General features: G+C 42.1%; 1 protein-coding gene across 1 annotated transcript in view; it reads left to right on the top strand.

Annotated features, from left to right (window-relative positions):
- Nucleotides 1-18891, top strand: part of F13A1 (coagulation factor XIII A chain) — a 149851-nt gene extending 130960 nt beyond the window's left edge. The window contains exons 13-14 of the mRNA XM_025890867.2: nt 10916-11052; nt 17148-18891. Of these exons, the coding sequence (XP_025746652.2) occupies nt 10916-11052; nt 17148-17301 (291 nt within the window). The 3' untranslated portion in view covers nt 17302-18891. The remainder of the gene's footprint in view (nt 1-10915; nt 11053-17147) is intronic.
- The last annotated feature ends 5210 nt before the right edge of the window (nt 18892-24101 follow it).

Here is a 24101-nt window from a genome sequence, read left to right as displayed (position 1 = left end):
CAAAAAAAAAAAAAAATGAAATCTTGTCATTTGCAACGATGTAGATGGAACCAGAGGGTATTATACTAAGTGAAATAAGTAAATCAGAAAAAGACATGTATCATATGACCTCACTGATATGAGGAATTCTTAATCTCAGGAAACAAACTGAGGGTTGCTGGAGTGGTGGGGGTGGGAGGGATGGGGTGGTTGGGTGATAGACATTGGGGAGGGTATGTGCTATGGTGAGTGCTGTTTGTTTTGTGTAAGACTGATGAATCACAGACCTCTACCTCTGAAACAAATAATACATTATATGTTAAAAAAACAAAGAAGAAGAAGAAGAAGAAGATAGTAGGAAGGGAAAAATGAAGGGGAAGACATCGGAGGGGGAGATGAACCATGAGAGACTAGGAACTCTGAGAAACAAACTGAGGGTTTTAGAGGGGAGGGCGGGTGGGGGGATGGGTTAGTCCGGTGATGGGTATTAAGGAGGGCACGTATTAAGGGGGGCACGTATTGCATGGAGCACTGGGTGTTATACGCAAACAATGAATCATGGAACACTACATCAAAAACTAATGATGTAATGTATGGTGACTAACATAACATAATAAAATTAAAAAATAAAAAATAAATTAAAATAATTAATAAAAAAAACAAAACAAAAAACCATGGATGCTGGGACCAAACGCTCTGAGATCAAAGCCTACTTTCTCATGCGTGTGAGCCTGGACACATCACTGAATCTCTCATAGCTTCTGTTTCCTCATCTGCAAAATCGCCATACTCACCTCATAGGTTGTTGTGAGTATATGATGAGCTGATGAATACCTAATGCCCGATACACAGTAAACAATGAGCGTCTGGTGGCCGTTGTTAGTATGGTCACTATTCTGTCCATGAGCGACTTGCCCATGATCACGTGCTGGTCAGGGAAGGAGTGGAGTCTTTCTCACTGGAAGTCTGTGCAGATAACCGCGAGGCTACATTGCTCTCACATGGAAACTTCCATGGAAAGTGCCTGCCTTAACAGAGGGTCTGTGCTCTTCAGGGGAGGAGATATCACATCAGGTCAAGGCACCAAAACTCAAGGTGGTAGAACAGTAGACGATCCTCAATGAATGGATAACATCTCAAGCTGCAGACATGGGTGCAGAGACCACTCCAGAGGCTAGGAGAAAGTGTGAGCAAAGGCAAGGAGAGAGGTAGACAGCCTGCGGAAAGAGCTAGAAAACCTGCCCTGGCTGGAGGTGAGGCAGGCAGCAGGAGACTAGTGAAGATAAACCTCTGTCCAAGGCACTGCCCTCTTCTGGGACTCCCCAGATTAGCCTTGGGACTGGAGTGGCCCGGCAGCTGGTGTGCCCCTGTCCTTACCATGCTCCCTTTTTAGAGCAAATAAAGGTCAACCAGGAGCAATATTGGGTTCACCTGTCTGAACCCATGTCACTGTCAACCAAGCAGTTAGGTCAGCAGACATGTACTTACACTCTAATGGACCCTGTCTGGGGCTGCCTTTGTCCCCGGGAAAACAAAGATTGAGACTGGTTTAAATTGTGCCCCCAGTTAACTGTTCCTGGCACCCACCATGCATGAGTCATACTGTACGATCCTCATGTGGGAAATGGCAGGGAGAGACACTCATTAAACTTTAATGAGCACGCATCTCTTTATCTGTGCTATCAAAATATTTTGATGAGAAAAGTATGTTTTATTAAAATCAGACATAGAGTTTTTCTCAAGTGTTGTTAGTTGTAAGATGCTGTAAATCAAGAAAAGACTTCACTGTTTTGATTTTTAGTGAACAGCTACTTTTTGGAGGGAATGGGGACGTGGAGGGAATTCAGCTGATCTCCAGGCTAGAGACTTACTTGCTTGCAATCTGCAATGTATAACATGGAAACAGTGTTCTGGTGGGTTTCTCCCACTGCCAGTTGGCAGTGAAGGCTTCGGTTTTCAGGTTCTCTAGCCAGCTAGAGTGAGAACACTGGGAGGGACACCGGCAGTCCCTTCTACAAAGAGGTGGAACAACGTAGTGGCTTCAGTGGCTGGAGTCGGACCTCCTGAGTTCATAATCAATCCTACATGGGCTGTTTTGGGCTAATTACTCAACCCCCTCCTATGTAAAATGGATCCAGTAAGAGTACTGGCCTGGTTGGGTTTCTGGGAAGGATCACTGAAATAATCCCAATAAAGAATCGAGGCATTGGTGGTTCAGTGGTAGAATTCTCGCCTGCCAATAAAGAATCTCGCAAGAACCCACGGTAATCATGGTACGTACTCACTCACTCACGCCAGGCACCATCTTGCTTTCTCTCCTTCTGCTCCCCTCCCCCCTCTTTCTTTCTCTCCATCTGCCTCACACACATCTTCTCTCTGAACTTCTGCATCCCCTTTTGCAGAATGAATAACATGCTAATAATTATTACTCTTCTTATTCAATACAATCACATGCAAAACTCAAAGTTGTGAGCATTAACATCAGTGATGCTTGTGAGAATGATTAGCCCACACCAGGAGCTGGTAGTTGCTGATAAAGGTCCCCTGCCTCCCTCCCTGCCTGGTCCAATCGGTGCCTGCAAATCCAACTGGCACACCCCTGAGAATTGCTTAGGGTAGCATGTGGCCCTCTGGTCTATAACAAACGTAACCTCACCTAGTGGCATAGACTCTGACCACGGGGTGTGCAGTGTGTGTTCTGTTCCCTGTGGAACCCTCATGGGAGGGAGACCACTCTTAAAGTGCCTGGCGTGAGACTGAGAGAGAAGAGGCATTCACACGTTCCTCAGATGACCTCCATTCAGGATCTGGGAAATAAACTCTTCCAAGTGCCATTCTAAAAGAGCTCTTTAGTATCGTCATGCGGAACATGTCCTGCAGCCTTTATAGAACAGCACAAAACAGCAATAGAACTAATTTTCTCATATGAACTAGAGACAATTTTGCGAAAGAGAAAACATAACCACTGTCTACGTATGTGATTAAAAAAAATCACAACTATGATCCCGATGTTTATAGCAGCATGATTGACAATAGCCACGATACAGAAGGAGCCCAAGTGTCCATTGATTGATGAATGGATAAAGAAGTTGTGGATGTGGTGTGGTGTGTGTGCATGTGTATATAATGGGATATTATTCAGCCATAAAAAGAAGGAAATCTTGCTATTTGCAATGATATTGGTGGAGCTAGAGAATATAAGTGAAATAAGTCAGAGAAAAACAAATACCATATGATTTCACTCCTGTGGAATTTTAGAAACAAAACAAACAAGCAAAGGAAAAAAAATAAGAGAGAGAGAGAGACAAACTTAAAAACAGACTCTTATCTATAGAGAACAAGCTGATGGTCACCAGAGGGGAGGGAGTGGGGGGGATGGGTGAAACAGGTGGAGGGGATTAAGGAGTGCACTTGTCCTGATGAGCACTGGGTGTTGTGTGGCAGTTTTGAATCACTACACTGTGCACCTGAAACTAGTATCACACCGTATGTTAACTAACTGGAATTAGAATAAAACCTTAAAATTTAAAAAACAAATTTAATTACAACCATGAACACACAGGTGCCCCCAAATTAAAAAAAATAATTATTATTTAAACATTTAAAATGAAAACAATTGACAGTTTCCAAGCTTTTTTTGATACCATTTTGACATTCCTCACTGCCTCCTCCCACCCCAAGGTGGGCCCAGTCCCCACTAGGTGTTGGCCAAGAGCGGTGTGAGCAAGATGATAACATGCATGTGCTCCTTGCTTATTTGTTCTGTTGGCTGAGAGTTTTCTTCCCTTTGCTTCCTTCCTTTCATCCACTCACTCATTTATACATTCATGTATTCAGTTCATTCAACAACTAGTTATTTGGTGTGCACTCTGTAAAATAATTTGTAGCAAATGCTTTAAAAAAAAAATACCAGAGAAAAACTCAACACCTAGAACATTTTTATTGACTTTTTCTCTGAAATGGGGAGAGACTGCTGATTTCCCTTCTAGCAGTGGCTGCCTAGGTCAGCTCCAGAAGTGCTATCTCTCTGTTCTAACATGGGTTGGCTGCAGTGCATACAGGGCCTACGAAGGGAGGTGATTCATAGATATCAACAGGCAGAATGTCCGCTGGGCTTGCAGCTTTGAGGACCACACAGGTCACACAGGAAATGTCCCCACGGTCCTCCACCCCGGGACAGTACTGGGATCTTCCTCTGGGCAGGCCCCACTCCAGGTCAACACCTACACTGGTGCAGACTGCACCCAGCTTGGGGATGGGGGAGGCTGAGAGGGGACCAAATCCAGCCCATTCACCACCAGCCACACCATGCAGGGAGCAGCATCCACCCCAAAAAAAGGAGTGCCCTTGCCTAACTTGCACAGATAAACCCCAGCATTGGCTCCATATCCACATCTGCTCTGACTTGAAACACTATTGGTTTTTCTTCACAGGAACTCACCAATCTTACTGAGGTTAAGTTCAGAATCCTCTTCATTCCCCCTCTGCCCGTGCTCCCCAAAGCCCCTATTTTAACCAGAGTAGAGCAAAGCAGAGGACTGCTGTGGGGAGTGTCTGAGCCCTGCTCCTCTAACATCCTAATTCATATGCTTCTATCCTGGAGGGGAAGGTAAAACTGGGAAACCACTTGAGAAATGAGTGCCCCCATGACAGCTACTGGGTAAATTATTTTGCTCTGTGACAGCCTAAACATCTGAAACTTTCCAGCCGGGCAAGAAATGAAAACAAAGACTGTGTTCTAACTGTCCCCTGAACCCTGACCCATAGAACCCTCCCATGTCTCCACCCAAGCACATTTATCCGTCCCAACCTCCCTTGGGTTCTCCATGACTCTGTCACATGTCTGGACCACCAGGACCATAAGTCCCCAGGGAGGCTGGGACAGGGGCATGGGGACCTGGGCTTCTCCACTTCTCTTTCAAGTGTTGGTGGAGGCTGGCAACTTCTCTCCTTGTGGCTCTCTACTCCAGTACCCGAGAAACCATAACCAAGTCATTCCGCAGAAGTGAACTTCTAGGTGAGGAGGTTTTCATGGTCATGCTGGCAACATAAGATTTCTCCCTTTAAACATCAATTGCATTTAGATTCAATAAATGCTATGTTTCAGATGTTCTGCCAGATGGTTTCACATATCCTCCCAATAACCACATGGGGAACCAAGGCCCAGAGAGTTCAAACAACTTGATCCGAGGACACACAGCGGCAGCCCCTGGTCTCTACACCCTGAGTCCAACACTCCCTCAGCGCCCCCCCACCATGGTCACATTCTGTGTCCTACCCACTGCGGTTGTCCCCCTCGGCACTGTCTTCTCAATCTGTGGAGAAAAACAAAGACATCAGTCTATGAGGTCCCATCGTGAGGGGCTCTGAGCAGGTGTAGCCTATGTATCCTCAAAGGGTCCCAGGTGGGACACCACCAGCCATGGCTTTACATGCTCGGGTAGCTGACTCTCTGCCCATTCATGGCTGTTTGTCACAGAGGAGCAGACCATGGATATGCTCCTTCAGCCGGGAGAGCACGTCCTAGATGATGTCTCTGAGTGAGCCCTGCCACTATAAAGTGTGCATTTGCACCTCCCTGCTCAGCACAGCTACTGAACAACCTGTATTTGAAAATGAAAATGAGAAATCACTGCTAACTGTGGTGCTTAAAACACAATTTTCTCTCTATATATATTTCCCGTTTGCTAATTTTTAATCTTAAAAAAGAAACACAGACACACAGTAAAACATCAAGAATAATGAGTCTTATCTACCCTCATATGATCCCACTCTGTTTAGGCAACTGGGTATTTTCTAAAATGATATTTCTATCTTTACCTTAAATAGAAAATCCTATTATCGTCAAGTAATTTATCAAGGCCCCAAGCCTACCTTGTCACATTTTACTCTGGCATAGGAATCGGATTCTTTCCCCCATGAAGTCAAAGACAAAGAGTTGGGTTATACATATATTTTCAAATTTAGTTCAGGGTTAAGTTATAATCATTGTGCTTACCTGGAAGTTTAATGGTAACGTAAGATAATACTGTGAATGATTTCATCAGCAGATTTCGGAAAATAAAGAAGCGACTTCCATCAAAAAAAAGTTACTATTTTTGCCTTTCTGCTGTCAGAGATGACAGTGTATGTAGGGTTTAAAGAGGAATGTTTTGGAGTCAGAAAGACCTAGATTCGTATCTGAGTTCTACCAGTTTACTAGCTCTGTAACTTGGGTCCTTTGATTATCTTCTAAGTGTCAGACTGACATCAGTTGAATGAAGATAATGATAATGTTGCCCCCAAGCCCATAAGGAGAGCTGTAAGGAAGATGAAACAAGATAATGTAAGTAAAGCGTGAGCGGGATGCCTGCATTACTAAGGAAATGCTAAAAATAATGCGAGGTGCTATTATCACAGCTACCAGAGTCCGTGTAGGGGGTGTGATTAAGCAATGACTGGCAGCAGATCTGCATTCAATCTTACTTCCCTTACTTAATATTCATGTGAACTTGAACGAGTTACTTCGCTTCCCTGCGCCTCAATTTCCTCCGGAAAACAAAGACTCGTAGTATCTACCTCATAGGGTTGTGAGGATTAAATAATCAATATAAGTAAATCACTTAACAGCATTGTCCAATAGAACTTCCTATGATTATGGCAATATTCTAAATCTGCACTGTCCAGTATCATAGCCACTAGCCACAGGTAGTTATTGCATACCTGAAATGTAGCTAGTATAATTAAGGACCGAATTTTTAATTTAATTTAATTTAAGTAGCCACATGTGGCCAGTGGCTACCACACTGGACGGTGCAGACTTGGAACATGACCTGATTACCGTAAAACCATTAGTATATGTACTAACTGCTAAACTAAATGAGTTAGCTGGAAGCAGTGGTGGTGCTGGTATGTGAGCACAGTTCACGAATAAGAAACTACTTCTTCCCAGCAAGACTAGAGAGGAGAAACAAATTTATTTTCCAGTAATACATGTAATACGTTATTGATGGCACTTGAAGTAAGGGCTGTGAGGTGAACTATTAAATCATGTGAATTAAATTACCAACTAAATTCATTCTTTCTCAAACTTTTTTCCTTCATTTCAGTTTCAATTTTGAACACAGGTATGCATATTACAAAGCATATACTCCATGGAAGAGATCTTGTGATTTCCTGAAAAGTAATTTCTTCCAAAATTTACGTGTGTGTGTGTGTGTGTGTGTGTGTGTGTGCACAACAGTAACTTTCTCGTTCACCAGAGAATCAAAATAATTGCTATTTATCACGAAGTCATACAAAAGACAAGAACTCAGTATGTTGGTATTGGTGAAGGTTTAACTTGGAAAGCATCATATTCTATGTCAATATTTAAAAACAGATATTTTAGGGACATCTGGGTGGCTCAGTCTGTTAAGCGTCTGCCTTCAGCTCAGGTCATGATCCCAGGGTCCAGGAATCGAGTCCCGCATTGGGCTCCTTGCTCAGCAGGGAGTCTGCTTCTCCCTCTGCCTGCCACTCCCCCTGCTTGTGCTCTCTGTCTCTCTGACAAATAAATAAATAAAATCTTTTTAAAAAATAAAAACAGATAATTTAAATGGAACATTGAAAACACTAAGGACCATCAAACACATAGAAGAGACTTTGATGTCATGAAGAATGACATACACTTTATCCTTTTCTCTGGCCTGAGTAATGGCTACTCTTCTCAGAAGTGAGTACACATAAAAGTTTCTTCCTGACCTAGCCTTCTCTAGATTGTTCAAGCTTCCCTTTGTTTAACTTTTTACAAGAGTGAGAAGTTCAGGAATATAACGACAATGATATGGAATTATTTTTACAGCATTAAAGAAAAGGGCACAGTGCAGATTTCTTAAAGAATTAGATTTGGACATTTTCATCCACAATGGTCTTCTCAGCATTTGGCAGATACCATAGCATGGCGCCTCACTTAAATCAACACATACTGTGAGAATACTATGTCCATTTTCCTCAAAAGAAGGGAGGAAAATACCTCCGCTTAGTTTCCCTACACAGAAAACAAGGATGTTAAATGTTAGGCAGACTTTCATGTTTGGCTTGGTTTGAGTCTCTAGGGTTCATTAGCATCTCAGTAGTCAAGCAAAGGAAGTTTACATTCTGGGTGCAGGAGATGAATGTCAGGAAAGGGACACTGAGTCTTTGTTAATTGCAAAAGAAACACTCTACAACCTGAAAAGAGACCTCTTCCTTCATCCTCCCACCTCTCCAGGGCCTCCTGCATCATCTGCATCAGTGGCCTCCTGCCCACTGAGGATCGGGGAAGCCCAGGGACTATTTACACACCCAGGGAATATTTACACGCCCATGGAAGCAGCTGGCTACAAAGATAACATCTGAAGGGAAACTGGTTAGGCATGATGCATGAAGTTACGTGAGAAGGCTTAATCTTTAAATCATGGCCAGATCTAAAGCCTGTCCATGAAGACCCAGGTACAGAGGCCAGCCTTCCAAACACTAAATTTTCCCAGCACTGTCAAAAGTGACCTGGAAGGGTACACTTTGCTTTCCACAGTGCAGGAATCTTCCTGTAGAGCTAGCCTTGCCATATATGGAAATCATTCTTCACCTGGAGCCCATGAGCCTGGGAGGTCCATGGATAGATCTTCTGGGCCTCTAATGAATCCCCTAAAACCACACGTGAGAGGGGTATGTATCTTGTATTTGTCACTGTGTGTGTCTGTGTTGAGGAAGGGTCAGTAGCTATTACCAGATTTTTGTAAGGGGCTTCTGTCCATACCCGTGATAGCATGCCATGAAGACAGCAGATGGCTCCAAAATATACCCCCCCTCATGAAATTAAAGTGATCAGACTTTTACCAATAGCATCTCTAAAGCAGCCCCAGCTTCTTCAATTCAGGCAGTTTTTGTAAACATTATCTTTATATTTTTAAAAATCTAAAAGTGTTCTGAAATTGTTTTCCAACTTAGGAAAAATATGTTGGCCACACTTGAAAATTAAACCAAGAGTACTCAGAGTATTCTAATAATGCACTCCTCTACTTCCAACATATATATTGATAGAGTCAGCACATCTGGAAAGAAAGTGAAAATTTCAGCCTGTCTTCTAAATGTTTTGTCTGCATCAGAGATTTTCACCTGGGGAGCAGTTTTCTAAGTTGTCTCCTAGAAATCAACGGGGTGCTTAAAATAAACTTATTACAGGCTCCACCTGAGGTTCTGAGCTAATTGCTTGGGACTGGGCCTAGACTTCCATGATTTTAAAGTTCCCCAGGGGACTCTGTATGCATGGCAGGCTGAAGACCATGGGCAAAGCGCTGGACAAACCGTTTGGCCTACAATCTGTGCTCTCTTGATGACACCTGCTATGGTCAGCACTATGATCATTGTCTGCTCCACCCCTGATCCCTGTGACCCCAGCAGTCCCTCATCCCACCCAACAGGTATTAATTTGAATGTAATAAACGTGGAGAATTGGCTGCAATTTTCATTTTTCTCATATATTTTTAAAATTCCATAGACATAAATATAGACACAAATCGTGTCTTAAAGAGTAAAGCCCATGAAGATTTGTTCTTTACTGCAAAGTCAGTAAGTGAGAGTCTTTTTCTCTGGGAATTGTCCTTCCTCCTTCCCTCTGTTCATAAGAAAGGTTCATTTCCATATGATTTTTTCTATAGTATATGCCACTTAAAGAAATAGGATATAAGAATGACCGAGTTGTTACATAGGAAACTCAGTCAATAAATTCCATTGTGAAGCAGTTAACCTGATTTCACAAATATTTGCTGGGCACTGGCTAGATATTGGAGTTGAAAGTGCACTAAAATATAAGGTGAATAAAACAAACTACCTCGAGCATTGCTATTCCAAAAACAGTATAGGCTATGAGGTAGGGAGCTTTTGCCTTGTGTCCTACAGTGTATTTGTTGCTTTATATGCATTATCCCATTCTACCCTTTTCTTTTTGAGGTAAGAACTATTATTATTATCTTGCTCCCAAGTTATGTAGAGCTTATTCAGATCCATCCATTCGGCACACATATCTTCTAAACAAACAAACCCCAGAACACATGGGGTTTTCTAGCTCATTGTGTTGGTGTTGGGAGAGCATTCCATTCCTAGAACCTAGTAATCACAGCCTAAGAGCAAATAATAATAGCATTTCACATTGATGACCCCATAGGAATGTCAGTCCAGTCTTAGAAACAGGAAACTAAATCTCAAAAAGGTTGAGTAAGTCACCTGAGGCCCCACTACTAGTAAGTGCCGAACTGACATTGGACTCTAGCCACCTCATGAGATGCTTTGCCAAATACCCAATACTTCTGAGACTTGTCATAGATAAACTTGCCAACAAAGGACCTTACACTCTCCTGGACTCAGGTGTTGTAACTGCAGATGAAAAGTCTTTTTTTTTTTTTTTTTTTAGCTTATTTTCGTATCCAGATTCTTTTTCTTCAAGTTCCACAGTGATGACTCCCTCTTTGGCCATATTTCTTTCTAGTGTGTCTAAAAAAAAGAAGGCTCAAGCCCCCTAGAGAGTTTTCTTCCTCTTGAACTCGGGAATCTCCCGTGTGCTGGCAGGAAACCTGAGTCCTGTCCAGAAGCAGAATTTGCCTGGCCATTCTCACCATGGAAATGTGTTGCTACACCAAATACACTTCCACCTCCTGCTGAGAAAGAGCAGCTGGTGGTCATAGCTATTAACCTGAGCTCTAATTAGGGTGGTTTTTATAATGAGGAAAAGAGTGTGATCCTAATTAGTAATTTTCCATCATTGTCTCAATAGGTATCCCCCAGTCAAAGCAATCAGCTATCCTCATCACACGAGTTCCATTGCCAAAAAATAACCATTCTGTAAAACCAGCAAAAGTGAATATGGCTAAGGACACAGGAAAGCAGAAAGGTTTTATGTGTTGCTAATGAGCTGCATTCTCCCCCACTTCTGCCTTAGGTCCGCGGCACCAGGATGGTTGGTTCTGACATGGTGGTGACAGTTGAGTTTACCAATCCTCTAAAAGAAACTCTGCGGAATGTGTGGATACGCCTGGATGGTCCTGGAGTGATGAAGCCAAGGAGGAAGATGTTCCGGTAAGGGGTGGTGTGGGGACTGAGAAGGTGACAAGTGACATGGGACTGTGGGAAGGCTTAGCTTTCTCTGTTTTTTTCCAAACTTACATCTAACACCCAATAAACGTGTCTCAGAAGCTGCACCTTCTTATTGGCCATTTTTAGGAGTCATGGGGTAAAAGTAGGGTTGGTTTGACTGTCATTTCCATCATTTAATCCTTAAAACCACCCTCATGAGATAGGTACTATTATCATCTCCCTTTGGGTAGCAGAGGCTTTGAGAGGTCGGCTGGTTTGCCCCAAGTTCCACAGCTAATAAGAGAGGTGCCCAGATTCAGATTCAGGGTGGCTGATTCAGAAATTAAGTTTCAAGCATTCTGCCATACCACCTCCTCAGGTGTCAATTCTACTATTATCCATGGAGTACCTAGTGTGTGTCAGATATTATGCTGAAAGATGTCCCTTTTCAAGGGTCCTTTCTTCCCAGCCCCACCTTCCAAATTTCCCAACACAAGCACTCTAGAACTATTGCTTTCTGTAGAATAGAGGGAAGCCTAAAGAGTTGCAGACTTGGTTCTCTAGGGGACAAATGACTACCTCAGGCTCCATGATAAAATGAATGAGACTGCTTCATTCACACCTAGCACTGTCAGATTGTGCCCTATAGTTTCTTAGCTTCTGTGACTTCTGCTGACAAAGAGTGCCCCCCAACAAGACAGCCCATTTCACAGTCAGGTAACTCTCATTGTTAGAAAACAGTTCTACCTTTTGATCCTACCCAGTGATCTTAATTCTGTCACTTGGATCAGCACAGAATAAAACCCATCTCTCTTCCATCTGGTGCCTTGCAAATGTTTGCAAACAACTGTCACATCTTCTCTGTATCTCTCCTAACCCCTAACATGGCTTTAGCTCTGCCCCCAACCTTTCCCACATACACCAGTTTGTCAGTGCTTCTCTTAAAGTGTGACACCCAGAATGGATCCCAATCTTTGAGACTTACTATTTTCATTTCTACCACAAATAAGTCCCTGTCAGCATCAATCGATCTAGCATATTTTCTGTGGGGTGAACTTCTGAAGCAGAGAAGGAGAGGTGGAGGGCTTCAGAAAGTGCCTGATGATGAGATATGTTAGGAATCTCCCTAACACCCTTTCTGGAAGCTACCCCCTCTGAATCTGTGGGACCAGGCCAAGGCCTCCTTCACCCTTCTGGGATGCCTTTAAAGAACAATTTGCCCACTAAGTGCTCTCTGTATTCCTTTCAAATTACAGTGCTCACAGCTTCTGCAATCCCATTGTCTAAGAGAGACCTGCTGCCCATGAATGCAATAAACAACAGAGAAATTAATTTGAGTGCTTTTTTAAAAATGCAAGCACAAAACATAACAACCCTTCCTGTGCTACTAGGAAAGTTGAAGGAAAAAAAAAAGAATTAAATTAGAAATCATCCTAAGTGAGAGGGAGAGGTCAGCAGTGATAGCCCTGATTTCGTCAGAAACGACAGCGTCACTCATCCCTTCTCGCACCTTCCCACTTGAATCAGATGCAAGAATCACTCAGGCAAAGTGAAACACGTTTCTTCTTCAAAACGACCCCCACTGCATCCATTTTTTCCTTCTCAAATGGTAACCCTAGAAGCCTCATCTGAGGGTACTGGAACCTCCTGCTACCTGTACACCTCGGCTGTGCCAAAAATCCCACCTTGATCACAGGCCAGTGCATGAAAAGAGACAATCTGTGTTTTAGAAGAAAGATTAATCCTCACACGGTGCAATGACCTACCATTTGGGAGGCATAGGGCTCTAAGTGAGTTGAGTGTCCAGGTGCTTATTGTTAATATCTGACATTGGGGTAGAGCAAAGTGGAGTGAATCATGGAAAGGATGGGAGAGTCCAGCCCTTACATGGATACAAGGCAAATGCCCTGCCCACACTCTTCCTTAAGGTACTATTGGCGGTTACTTCCAACACCTTGGTCTATGGCAGATGGGTAACAGAAAGCGAGGTCCTCAATCTCTTATGGGAATCCAGATCCAGGAGGTGAATCTCTCCAACACAAGGGTAGCTTTATTTCTCTGAGACTGTCAAAAATTGGAAAGAACTTGAGAGGGAAAATATTTATGATCTAGGGTGGGTTTGGGACTTTGGAGAGCACTACTTTCTCTGTCTTCTTCTGACTCCAGCACACACATTCACAATCAAGACCTGAGCCAGCCAGCACCCACATCCATATTGTCAGATAATTATAAGCACTCCAGGGTACCCTATGCTGCCAAGATCTGATCTAAGAGTGGCAGATCCATGTAACAACTTGGACTCTTAAAAAGAGCAATTGTGTAGTAGCAGAATTGTTCACAAGACTGTATTCCTTTCTAGGATACACATCTTGAATAGTCAAGGGAATCACTACCCCCACCTATCCACCCACAGTCCTGCCAGGGCCCCAGAAGACAAGGGGTGTCAAGCTCAAAACAGGGGGCCTGGAAGGCAGGAGCTAGAGAACACAGAATTGAACTAGGAATGAGGAAAGCCGTGGTGTTTCACTCCTTGCTCAGGATATGAGCCAAATGTGTTCCGAGATGATTTACCTTCCTGCCTTCTGCCACCACCTCCCACCTATCTCAGATGCTTGAAAGTGCTGCCCCACAGACTCTCAGCTTTCAAGTTTCTGCACTTGATACTTCCAGAACATCAAATAATTCATCTTCCAGATTCATTTTTTCTCTTTAAAAAATGATCAGGTTCAGTAAGTTATTTCAAGAGAAAAGTTCCCCGACTTTGTGATTTTGTTTTAAATTTTGAGTTTCTCAAGTAGGACAGAAGCTGAGGGCTAGACCCATGAGAACAACCCATAGATAGTTGCAGTTTATTGTAATAATAATCCCATTTGCCTGTGTGTGTTCAAGATGATAAATGGCCAGCATGTCTTGATAGCTCAGCACATTAACTGAGAACCATTTATCACAACATCTATCCCCAGGCAAATAGGATTATTCCAGTATTACTCCATTTACCAATATGGGTGAGTGATTCTTTTCTCTTTCTGTACATATTTATCTATAAATAAATGCATACTTAGACATGCATGTGTATTTTCATGTATTAGTATCTTTGTATGATAGTCTTGAGTAGACATCTATACATGTATGAGATACATATGTGAATATCATTATGGGGCCAGGTTTATGAATAAGAGCCAATAACGAAGTGAAGCTCAGGGATTATAGTTTCTATTTGAGGTAGTCACCTGCATTACATGGCCCTAGGCCAGATCCTTAAGCAAGACAACTATTTTGCAAAGTGTTTCTGATTGATCACTTGGGGAACCCAGGGAAGAAAGAATGAAAGGATCAGGGTAAAAATTGCCCAGCACTTGAGAAATAAATATCTTAAAACATATATTCATATTAAATTTATCACTGTAAATTAAGGACAGAGAACTGTTTCTCTGCAAACAGGCAAGAGGAATTTACTTTCCTAGTTGTTTTGCAGAGTTCAGGCAGAGGAAGCAACAACCACAAGGGTGACTGTGCTAATAATAATAAGTATAGCAACAGCAACAGTAATAATGACACTAAATAACAATTGGCGATTGCCATATTTGCCATGCTTCTAAGTGCAGTACAAATAGTAATTCACCCCACTCTCTCCACACTCTATTCATTTTTTTAAGATTTTATTTATTTATTTGATAGAGAGAGAAAGTGAGCACAAGTAGGCAGAGCGGCAGGGAGAGGGAGAGGGAGAAGCAGACTCCCCGCTGAGCAGGGACCCCGATGAGGGGCTCGATCCCAGGACCCTGGGATCATGACCTGAGCCGAAGGCAGACACTTAACCAACTGAGCCACCCAGGCGCCCTCACACTCTATTCAATATTCTATAGTGTCTGCCTTTTACAGGTGAGGAAACCCATGGTGAGGTCAATGTTTTTCAAACCTTGAATCATAAAATCGATTTACTGAGTTTGAAAAATACCTATATAGGTATTTCACCCAATTTGGCTTTTATATAATGGGTGAAAATAATTTATAGAACCACATTTATAAAGAACAAAAATAAAGAAGAGAATTAGCAAATGCCAAATTAATTGAGACATTTAGACCAGCAGCGGCAGTCAATGCCTGGAGCAGTTCCAAAGAGAGGAGTCCCCAAGGCCTTAGATGCCTTTTCCAATTCACTGGGCACAGGTATAAGAGTTTGAAAGGGATTTCTTATTTAGTGTCTAGATTTCAAAGATTTGGGGTATTTTCCCTTTCTATCCCCAGAGGATATACATCCACCGCCATCTAAAATACATATTGTTTTAGCTCTATTTGAGGAAACTTGGGGCTTCTAACTTTATATAGAATAGGTCAAGCACAGGTATGTGGCCCCATATTTCTCCTTGTACTTTGGCTGTGTTTAAAGTAATGCTCTATGGACCGGGCCCCCAAGGGCAAATAGGGGATCACATAGCTGAGGTCTTTGAACCACTCCAGACCTTCTTTGGCATTTCCCCTTCCTTGTAACTCCTCCTACCACCACCCCAGTCTGAAGCTACAGCATCCCCTGCTACTTTGGTCCCTCAGTCCCTCCATGGTACTAGTAGGAAGTACCCTCCACTAGGGATGTGTTCACAGAATTCCTCTGCACATCATCTTCCTCATTTCTTAGCATGAGCACACTCTTCATGTCCCCCAGCATGTTTTTGTTTGTCCATGGTCTGGGTCATCAGGCTATGGCTGTGGAAGATTCCATAAGGCTCCTTAGGATTTCACCCTCCTCGCCTATAAATGAGGTAGCTGGACTAAGTGATTTGTAAATCCTTTTCAATTCTGACGTGGTGTGCCTCAGTAATCCAATGAAAACAGGTCCCTTTTCTGTCTAAGGCACTCATGGTGGTCTTCCTCCATCTCCCAGATGTCCTCCCAGAGAAGTGCTGGCCCAGGATCCCCTGCAAGGTTCCCCAGTACATACTCTCCCTGAGGATCAGAGAGCAGAGACCAGAAATCCTCTATGAGCAATACGAGCAAGAAGCTCTTAGTACTGAATAAAAGCGCATCTGTCTTACTTATAAAAAAAAAAAAAAGCTAGCACAGTGATCAGAAAAGTCATCTTTATACAGGAGCATGGATTTGGGAATCAGAACAACCTGGGTCCAAATCTCATCTCTGCCCATTCACAGCTGTGTGATCTTGGAAAAACTGCCTCACTTGTTTATCCCTCCATTTCTCTTAACTATTCAGTGTGTCAAATAGTAACTACCTCGAGGGACTATCATGCATGTAAAACCTGAATGTAACTTCCCCCTAAGGCTTCTATAGAGTAAAATATGTGAAGCACCCCAGAGAAGCCTAAATCTCCCCAACCCTGATTGACCTTAGTCATTCACTGTAGTGGGCTTGGCCATGAAGCTTAGGAAAACCTCAGTGCATAGGCTGCAGAGGAAGAGGAGAATACCAGAACCATTAAAGGCCAGTCCCATTATCAGGATGGACACAAATGAGTAGCAGAAAGGTACATGGGCAAAGGGACCCAATTTGGTGGTTAAACAGGATTATGAATTATAGAGCATGTAAATACTCCATCAGTTGGCAGCAGGTAAAGTTATGTTCCAGATCTTGGGCCTGGGAACAGGGTCTATCCCAAAGGGATTGGCAAGAACTAATTAGAGTATCAGGACCTCAGCAAAGGCAGCTGGGGATTCAGATAGGAGTCTAATTCAGGAGGGAACTAGAGTGGCCCAAAATGAGCCAAGGGAGATTGGTCACATCCATGAGGCTACTGCAGAGGCTGGGGGACAAGCTAGACTTCAGTTGACTCATGGCTGGTAGGAGACTCAGCCCTTCTTCACCATGCACTGGATGGACCACATCTGCGTGGCAGTAGATCCCAGTTGATGCATCCAAGTGGAAGGAACCCTGACCCAACGGGTCTGTCACAGGTACATCCCCATCTAGGGGCCTCCTTTGGGTTGGAACTGGTAAAATCAGCCCTTCTGTCTTCTACTACCATCAACTGAGAGAAAGAGGGCATGTGCCGCAGGCAAGGGTTCTCACTGCTTCCTGATCAAGGTGGGGAACTGGATCTGCCTCTCTGGAAAGTAAAACCTTTCCTCTCTTTTCCATCCTTTCAGTGAAATCCAGCCCAACTCCACCGTGCAATGGGAAGAAGTGTGTCGACCCTGGGTGTCTGGCCGTCGGAAGCTGATAGCCAGCATGACCAGTGACTCCCTGAGACACGTGTATGGCGAGCTGGATTTGCAGATTCAAAAACGACCTTCTGACTAAATGCACAGGGGGCTGAGATGGACCTGGGTCTGGGGACTGGGACTGGGCCTCTTGCAGTCTTGGCTAAGGAAATTCTAATGCAAAATATAGTCAGCTCTTGCTTTAACTTAGGTGTAAAGACCCAGCCAGGACTACACGGGGCCCCAGAGTAGACATGCCATGTATTTCAGAGACTACTTTTCAGTGTGACTATTCAATATGGAAGTTAGTTTTTAATCACTCCACCTTCCAAAAGATTCTGAGCATTAGCTTTAATTACGCTCTAATTAAGTTCTCGTGGCTCATAAGAGTAGAAGTCATCATTTATCATCACAAATGGCTACAGCTCCAAATATCAGAGGACTTCCCTTAACAAGGGGATTTGCTCAATACCTGGCTTCATGTAAAACAAGACTCTGATCTCCCACTCAGCCTTTTGGAGGTAATATACTCCCCAAAAGGGAGAGAAGCACATGATTTGGGCCCTAGAATTCTATTCCCCTTTCTTTGGAATCAGGTTCTACTCTCTGTGTCAGAATATTTTTCCCAGGTATTGAGAACAACATCATTTTTCTTCTTGGCAAAGCCAGGGCAAGGTCTTTCATCTTGCACCTGCGGCAAAGCAACTGCCTGCCAAATTTCACAGATTTACCTTGTGAGAAGATGTGGCCCCATATTAACAAATTGCATTTGTGGGAAACTTAATCACCTAAGAGGAGATAAGATAGCAGGTGCAATACTCAGATCTATTAAATAATGGAGTTTTATGGTGCGTTCTATAAGAGGTGTCACACGGTGGCCTGATCAGCAGGAACCAATATCCTTTACTTTAACTCTTTTGGGGCCACAGGACTAGAAAGTAACAAGGCTGACTTGGGACAGGAAAAATGAGGAATTAGTCTCTTTTATTAGTGATATACTTTAAGATCTATCTCTCTGGGATCCTCTCCTTCACACAATGATGTCCAGGTACATTTTTAGAGATAGAACAAGCCCTATGAGTTGGAGAATCTGGCAGATTTAGTGGCCAGACATGTAGAAGGATGGGCAGCCACTAATTCCCTGTTGTCCTTCATATCACTCATGTTGAGACCTCAGCTCAGGACACAGATGCTAAAAGGTAATACAGAGTCCATTTTGGAAGTAGCCAATGCTAACACAGACCCAATGACAGAGGATGTTGACATCATTTGTATTATGCTCCAAGGTTCCAACAGGCAAGGCTATCTGCTATTTATTTGCAAAACTGATTTATGATCAAAATTATCCATTGATATGCCTAGGGTATGATTCTTAGCAAAAACAAAAACAAAGTGGGAAAAGCCAGAAGGAAATTTTCTGATCTGCATAACCACATTTCTAAGCCTTTGAGACTCTTCTGGGCACCAGGGATCCGTGAGGGTTAGTGGTCACCTCCATATGTGCATCAAACCTAATTCTATTAAGTAATTAATAATCCCAGCATTTGCCAAGCCTTCCAATACTCAATTTTAAAATGAAATGCATTTTGCTATATGGTTAAACTGGCTTAATGTAGTATATGCTTATTAACTAGAATGTAATCAAAGCTTCAAATAAAGTTAATGTGATTATGTTTGCATCTGCATAAAAGTGAACACTTCATTTTCAATACAACATACTACTAACCACAGGTGGTCAAGAAACCACCCTTCCTTAGCAGTAGATGACCCACCCTGGCTAGGAAAACAAGCATTTCTCCTTTAAAGGAAATGACTTTAATAGGTACTCAAGCACAGTTAGCTTTCCTCACTGCTCTCTTTACATTTTATTAACCACATTCATCTAAGGAGGAAGTTTATGTATTTAGTTCAAAACCAGCTTCCAGAAACTGCAAAATCTCTGTAGGTACTTTTCCATGAATGATCTCATGAATCATTATAGTGACTCAGTGGACAAACCAGCATGGACACCTATCATAATGAACACCCTTTGTGGTCTTAGAACAAAGACGGAAAATGTATGACAAGTGTGTATGGGAGATCCTACATTCATGGTAACATCACTGAACAACTGCAACTCAGATAGGGCCTCAGAATTCTCCTCAATGCAGCACTCCAGGCAGCCATTACCAACTGATTTAGAGTTGGCACTCAAAATAAAACCTATTCATCATGCCTAAGAGCCAGCCCATCCCCTCTAATAGCTGGGATTCTACACTGTATAATAATGCCGCGACACTAAAAATCATTTTAGCAATGGTAACAAGCAATGAATCTCAGATAGCACCAGAGACTCTGAATTCTAGTTTCTGCCTCTGCTAGGCCTCTATGCTTCTTAAGAAATCTTCATTCGTGTTTATAGCTTCAGTGACCAAAGAGGGGTAATAATATTTACATTTCCACAAGATTATTCTGGGGATATATGAAGCAAAACTTAACAACACATGTAAAACTATAGGTAGATAGATGATAGACAATGAGATAAGTAGATAGATGATAGATAGATAGATAGATGATGGATGGATGGATGGATAGATAGATGATAGATGATAGATGGATGGATAGATAGATGATAGATAGATATAGATAGATAGATAGATAGATAGATAGATAGATAGATAGATGATAGATGATAGATGATAGATATAGATAGATACATAGGTAGAAACAGAGAGAGAGAGAGATTGTATGAATACATATTTTCCAAGTAATTTCACTTCATCAACCCTGTAAAAGAAATATATGTAATTATTTCCAGCCTGTTGATAAAGAACCTAAAAAGGTCTAGGAAGCCACACATCATGGCAAATCAAGCTGCAGATGGGAGCAAGTGGTGAAATTAACCCCTGGTTTACTGTATATTCTTTACATCTTTTGTCTCCCAAAGTTTTTAAGAATATTGAATTAAAATCAACTTCAAGACTCTTCATAGAGTTGCAGTATAACAACAAAAATATGATGTACAAATTTATAAAATTTGTATAAATATATGGAAGGAAATGGAGTTTGTGCAATCAAAAGTCACAGAATTCTAGATGTAAAGTTGTCATTTATGAACATTCTTCCAACATTACTACAAAGTTAATAGTCAACCAACCCAACTATCCATTCATTCATCTCTTCTACCATCAAGCCATCCTCCTGCCAGCTAGCCAGCCAGGCAACCTTCTAACGACCTATCCATTCTTTATTCCAACCATCTATTTAACATTCATGCATTAATTAATTGTGCAAGCATGAATTCAACAAATATTTATTGAACATTAGGCATCATCCTAGAGCCTGGGAATTCAACAATGAAAAGTCCCATGGTCCTTACCCAGAAAGAACTCACATCCAGAGGAGGGGGCCAGATATATAAATAGATAAGGTACATGGAGACACTATGTTAATTGAGAGTTGCCCAGCATACCATGGGAATAAAGAGGAAAAAAAAATGCCTGAAAAAGCCTCCCTTAATATCTCCAATAATGGAGAAGAAATTTAAATTGAATCGTGAAAAAAAAAAAAAGCAAGAGGTAAGATAGAGATCATTTGACAAAGAAGAGCTCATGTAACAGCCTAGAGAAGAGAAAGAGCATGACCTTTCTGGGGAACTGCAATTAGCTTGGCATGGCAAGATGGTCAATATCCAGCAAGAAGAGGCAGGGATCTCCATATTCACCATAATGACTCATAAGATCATTTGTAAGAAGGTATCTACAGAGATTTCAGCCACAGAAGTACAGTATGGGTCAGAGTTGGAGCACTTCCAAGAATGAGAATTTGTTCCTTCTGCCCTGTGTTGTGGAGAAAGGCTAATAAAGACTGCTAATTAAAAAAAAAAAAAACCTGGATCAAAACTAAGAACTATAGCAGGTGGGTCAAGGAGGGACGAGGCCAAGAGATTATGGGGTGGAATGCCTAACTCAGGTCAGTGAGGAAGGTATAAGCTTGGGAGCGTGGCCACATTGGGGTCTAGGAATGGGAAATGAGATGTACGAAGGCCCAAGTGGATACAAAGTGAGAAAGGTAGCATGTCAAGGGAAGCTGTCCATTTCAAAGACTGATACAAGTATATGACAGACAAGTTCCTAGAAGCTGAAATTTGGGCAACCAAGTATTTACCATTGGCAGAGACTGATGAATACCCAGGATCTTATTCCTAGGGCCATTCTCACTTCTCTTAAAGGCCAAGCTCTCCAACTCAGTACTCAAGAGAACCAAATGCTTCTACAGATACTCCTTCCATTTTCAGCACTTCGAACCACTTAGACTCAGTTTTACCTTCTTAATCTCTGTAGAAGAATGAAAACAAGACAAGACAAACATCTTTTCTGCGTATCTGTCAGAAATCACTCTACAAAACAAACACATAACTACACGAGAAGAAAAAACAAAGAGCTCGGTTGCAGTAGAATGAGTAACTAGGAGATTGTGCTCACCTCAAGTGCCAGGAGTTACACTGAACACTTTTTAGCTCCAAAGACAATGGCCATTTTCAAAAAGATGCTTAGTCAGCTTGCTGCTGATAACAATTAATGAACCCCCGTTAATTTTCACACTAATAATTGTTCTAGAACTTAAGTAATTATCTAAGCAATGTTTCACTGGCCCTGAAACTAATTCAAATATAAGGGGTCCTAATGAGTATTTTCTATTAGTAAAAAGCAAGTACCTATAACACAGAAAGCATTCTTTCCTCTTTTTGGTTTGAGCAAGTTTAGACGGTGGAAAACTACAGCAAGTTTAGACAGTGTAAAAATAATTACAATCAGAGTTTATTTACCTAAAGGTCATAGATTATAGAATACCATAAAATTGTTGCCCCTGCTTCCATTGAGAGGTGGGGTCCACCTTCCCACCCTTCAACTCTAGGCAAGCTCTATGATTACTTTGACTGAAAGAATGGATTAGAAAAATGCTACAAGTTGTAAGTTCCATTCCTTGGGAGAATGGTGGCTTTCACTTCTTGTCTTTTGAAATCCTCTCCATAGAATACCTGAGCTTCCATATAAGAGCTCAACTACTTTGAGACTGCCATGCTGGAGAAGCTATATGTTAATTCTCTGGTCAGCCATCCTAGATGAACTCAGCCTTGCAGTAATCTCCACGAAGGCACCAGATATGATAATAAAACCATATGGGGCTCCCCAGATCAGCCCATCCACCAGCTGAGTACCATCACCACCACCAAGTGACCTCTGTCATTTAGAGCAAGAAGAGTCACTCTGCCAAGCCTTGCCCAAATTCCTGACCCACCAAATCATGAGATATATAAAATGGTTGCTCTTTGAGTCACTCGATTTGAGGTTATCTGCAATGCAGTAAGATAAAAACCTGAGCCCAACCATCTCAGAAAGGAGAGCAATTTACTGATTAATGCTCTTCTTGCTTTGAGGAAATGCTATGTTTGAACTTCATCTTTTCTTTCCAAAAAATATAGGACGAGGCATAGTTTGTCATTACTCAGCAGCTTCCATGTATTTGAAGAGACCTAACATGTATACTTCCAAGTTTAATAGTTTCAATATTGCCAGTTCCTTGAACTCTTCCTTTTAAGCTATGATTTTCTGGGATCTTCATCAGCTTCATTGAGGTTTGGTTAGATGCTATTAGGGATAACTTGAAGAAGAGAGAGAGAACACGAGGATGGAGAATGACACTGTCTCTCACAGAGACTTAGGGAACAGGGTCATTCCACTGAACCTCAAAGCAATGTCAGATCCTCTACTACCCCCACACACCTAGCCTCTCCATGAGCTGAAGTACTAGGGAACGGTCTGGTCATGAACATACATGCCATTGTTTTCTCCCTGAACGTTCAAAAATGCCTTGATTCGCACATAGGTCTACACTGATTTAGCTCCAACTATGTGAAGCCAAATGGACTAAAGTAACTTATTTTTCTATCAGTTATACCTGAGCCTGAAATTTGTGGCCACTGTTAACAGGTAAGCCCGATAATGGCCTGAAACCTGAAGTGTTCAGTTAAAGATGAGTCAAAAACTAGTCATTTGATGGCAGTGACCCTAGAGCAGTCTTGCCCTTTAAGAATGTGTTCTCAGTACTCAGTAGTAGTCATAATGAGTAGCTGTCCTCTGCCCAGCCTTGAATCTATGAGGGCCTTTATGCCACAGTGGGGGTCCCACATTTTTGTACATGCTTTCCTCAAAACATCCCAAACCACAGAAGGCCCATATCCAGGTGGTTCCCCAAGATCCCTGACAGAAGGCACTGGGGGCTAGTCTCTGGTGAACCCTTGTTGCTCTTGCCTGTGCTCATCAACACTACACAGCCCTCAGGAAGTGGAGGACCATATGATTTGCGATTCTATACCTTTTCCTGAAAAGAGAGATTCCTAAGCTTAGCAGATCATGCCCTTACATTATAAGCTATGACATTTAATACGGATTTTGAATAGTTTCTGACCATAATGACATCTTTCTTCTCCTACTTTTAATGATATTTATAATTTACTTTTTCTTTACTGCGTCTGGGGTTAGTTTCTTATGGCTAATGTTACCCATATTTCAAAGTTGGACATCTATATCATCTGGGGATTTTCAAGGGAGAGGTTCACCCTGCCACCAAGTATTCCCTTACCCAAACCAGACCTGTCCAGGCTGATGTGCCCATGGTATTGCCCTGGTACTGCCAAACTTGCTTTTTTGTACATTGTTTTTACTATAGACACAAGGCCAAGCTCATGAGTATTTTTTCTTTTGTCTTGGCTATAACCATGAATTCAAAAAATATGGTTCTAAAAAAGGAATTTGATCATTAAAAGAGATGCTAGGCATCTTCACTAATATCCCAATTATCTTTATTGAGTATACAATGCTAAAAACCCATATAGATCAACAAAGTGTTATTATTACT

This window comes from Callorhinus ursinus, unplaced genomic scaffold (genome assembly GCF_003265705.2).
Source record: "Callorhinus ursinus isolate GAN/ISIS: 27379988/994484 unplaced genomic scaffold, GSC_fseal_2.0 scaffold26, whole genome shotgun sequence".
Lineage (NCBI taxonomy): Eukaryota > Metazoa > Chordata > Mammalia > Carnivora > Otariidae > Callorhinus > Callorhinus ursinus.
Note: the sequence above shows the minus strand (reverse complement) of the source record. Positions and strands in the feature narration are given on the sequence as shown.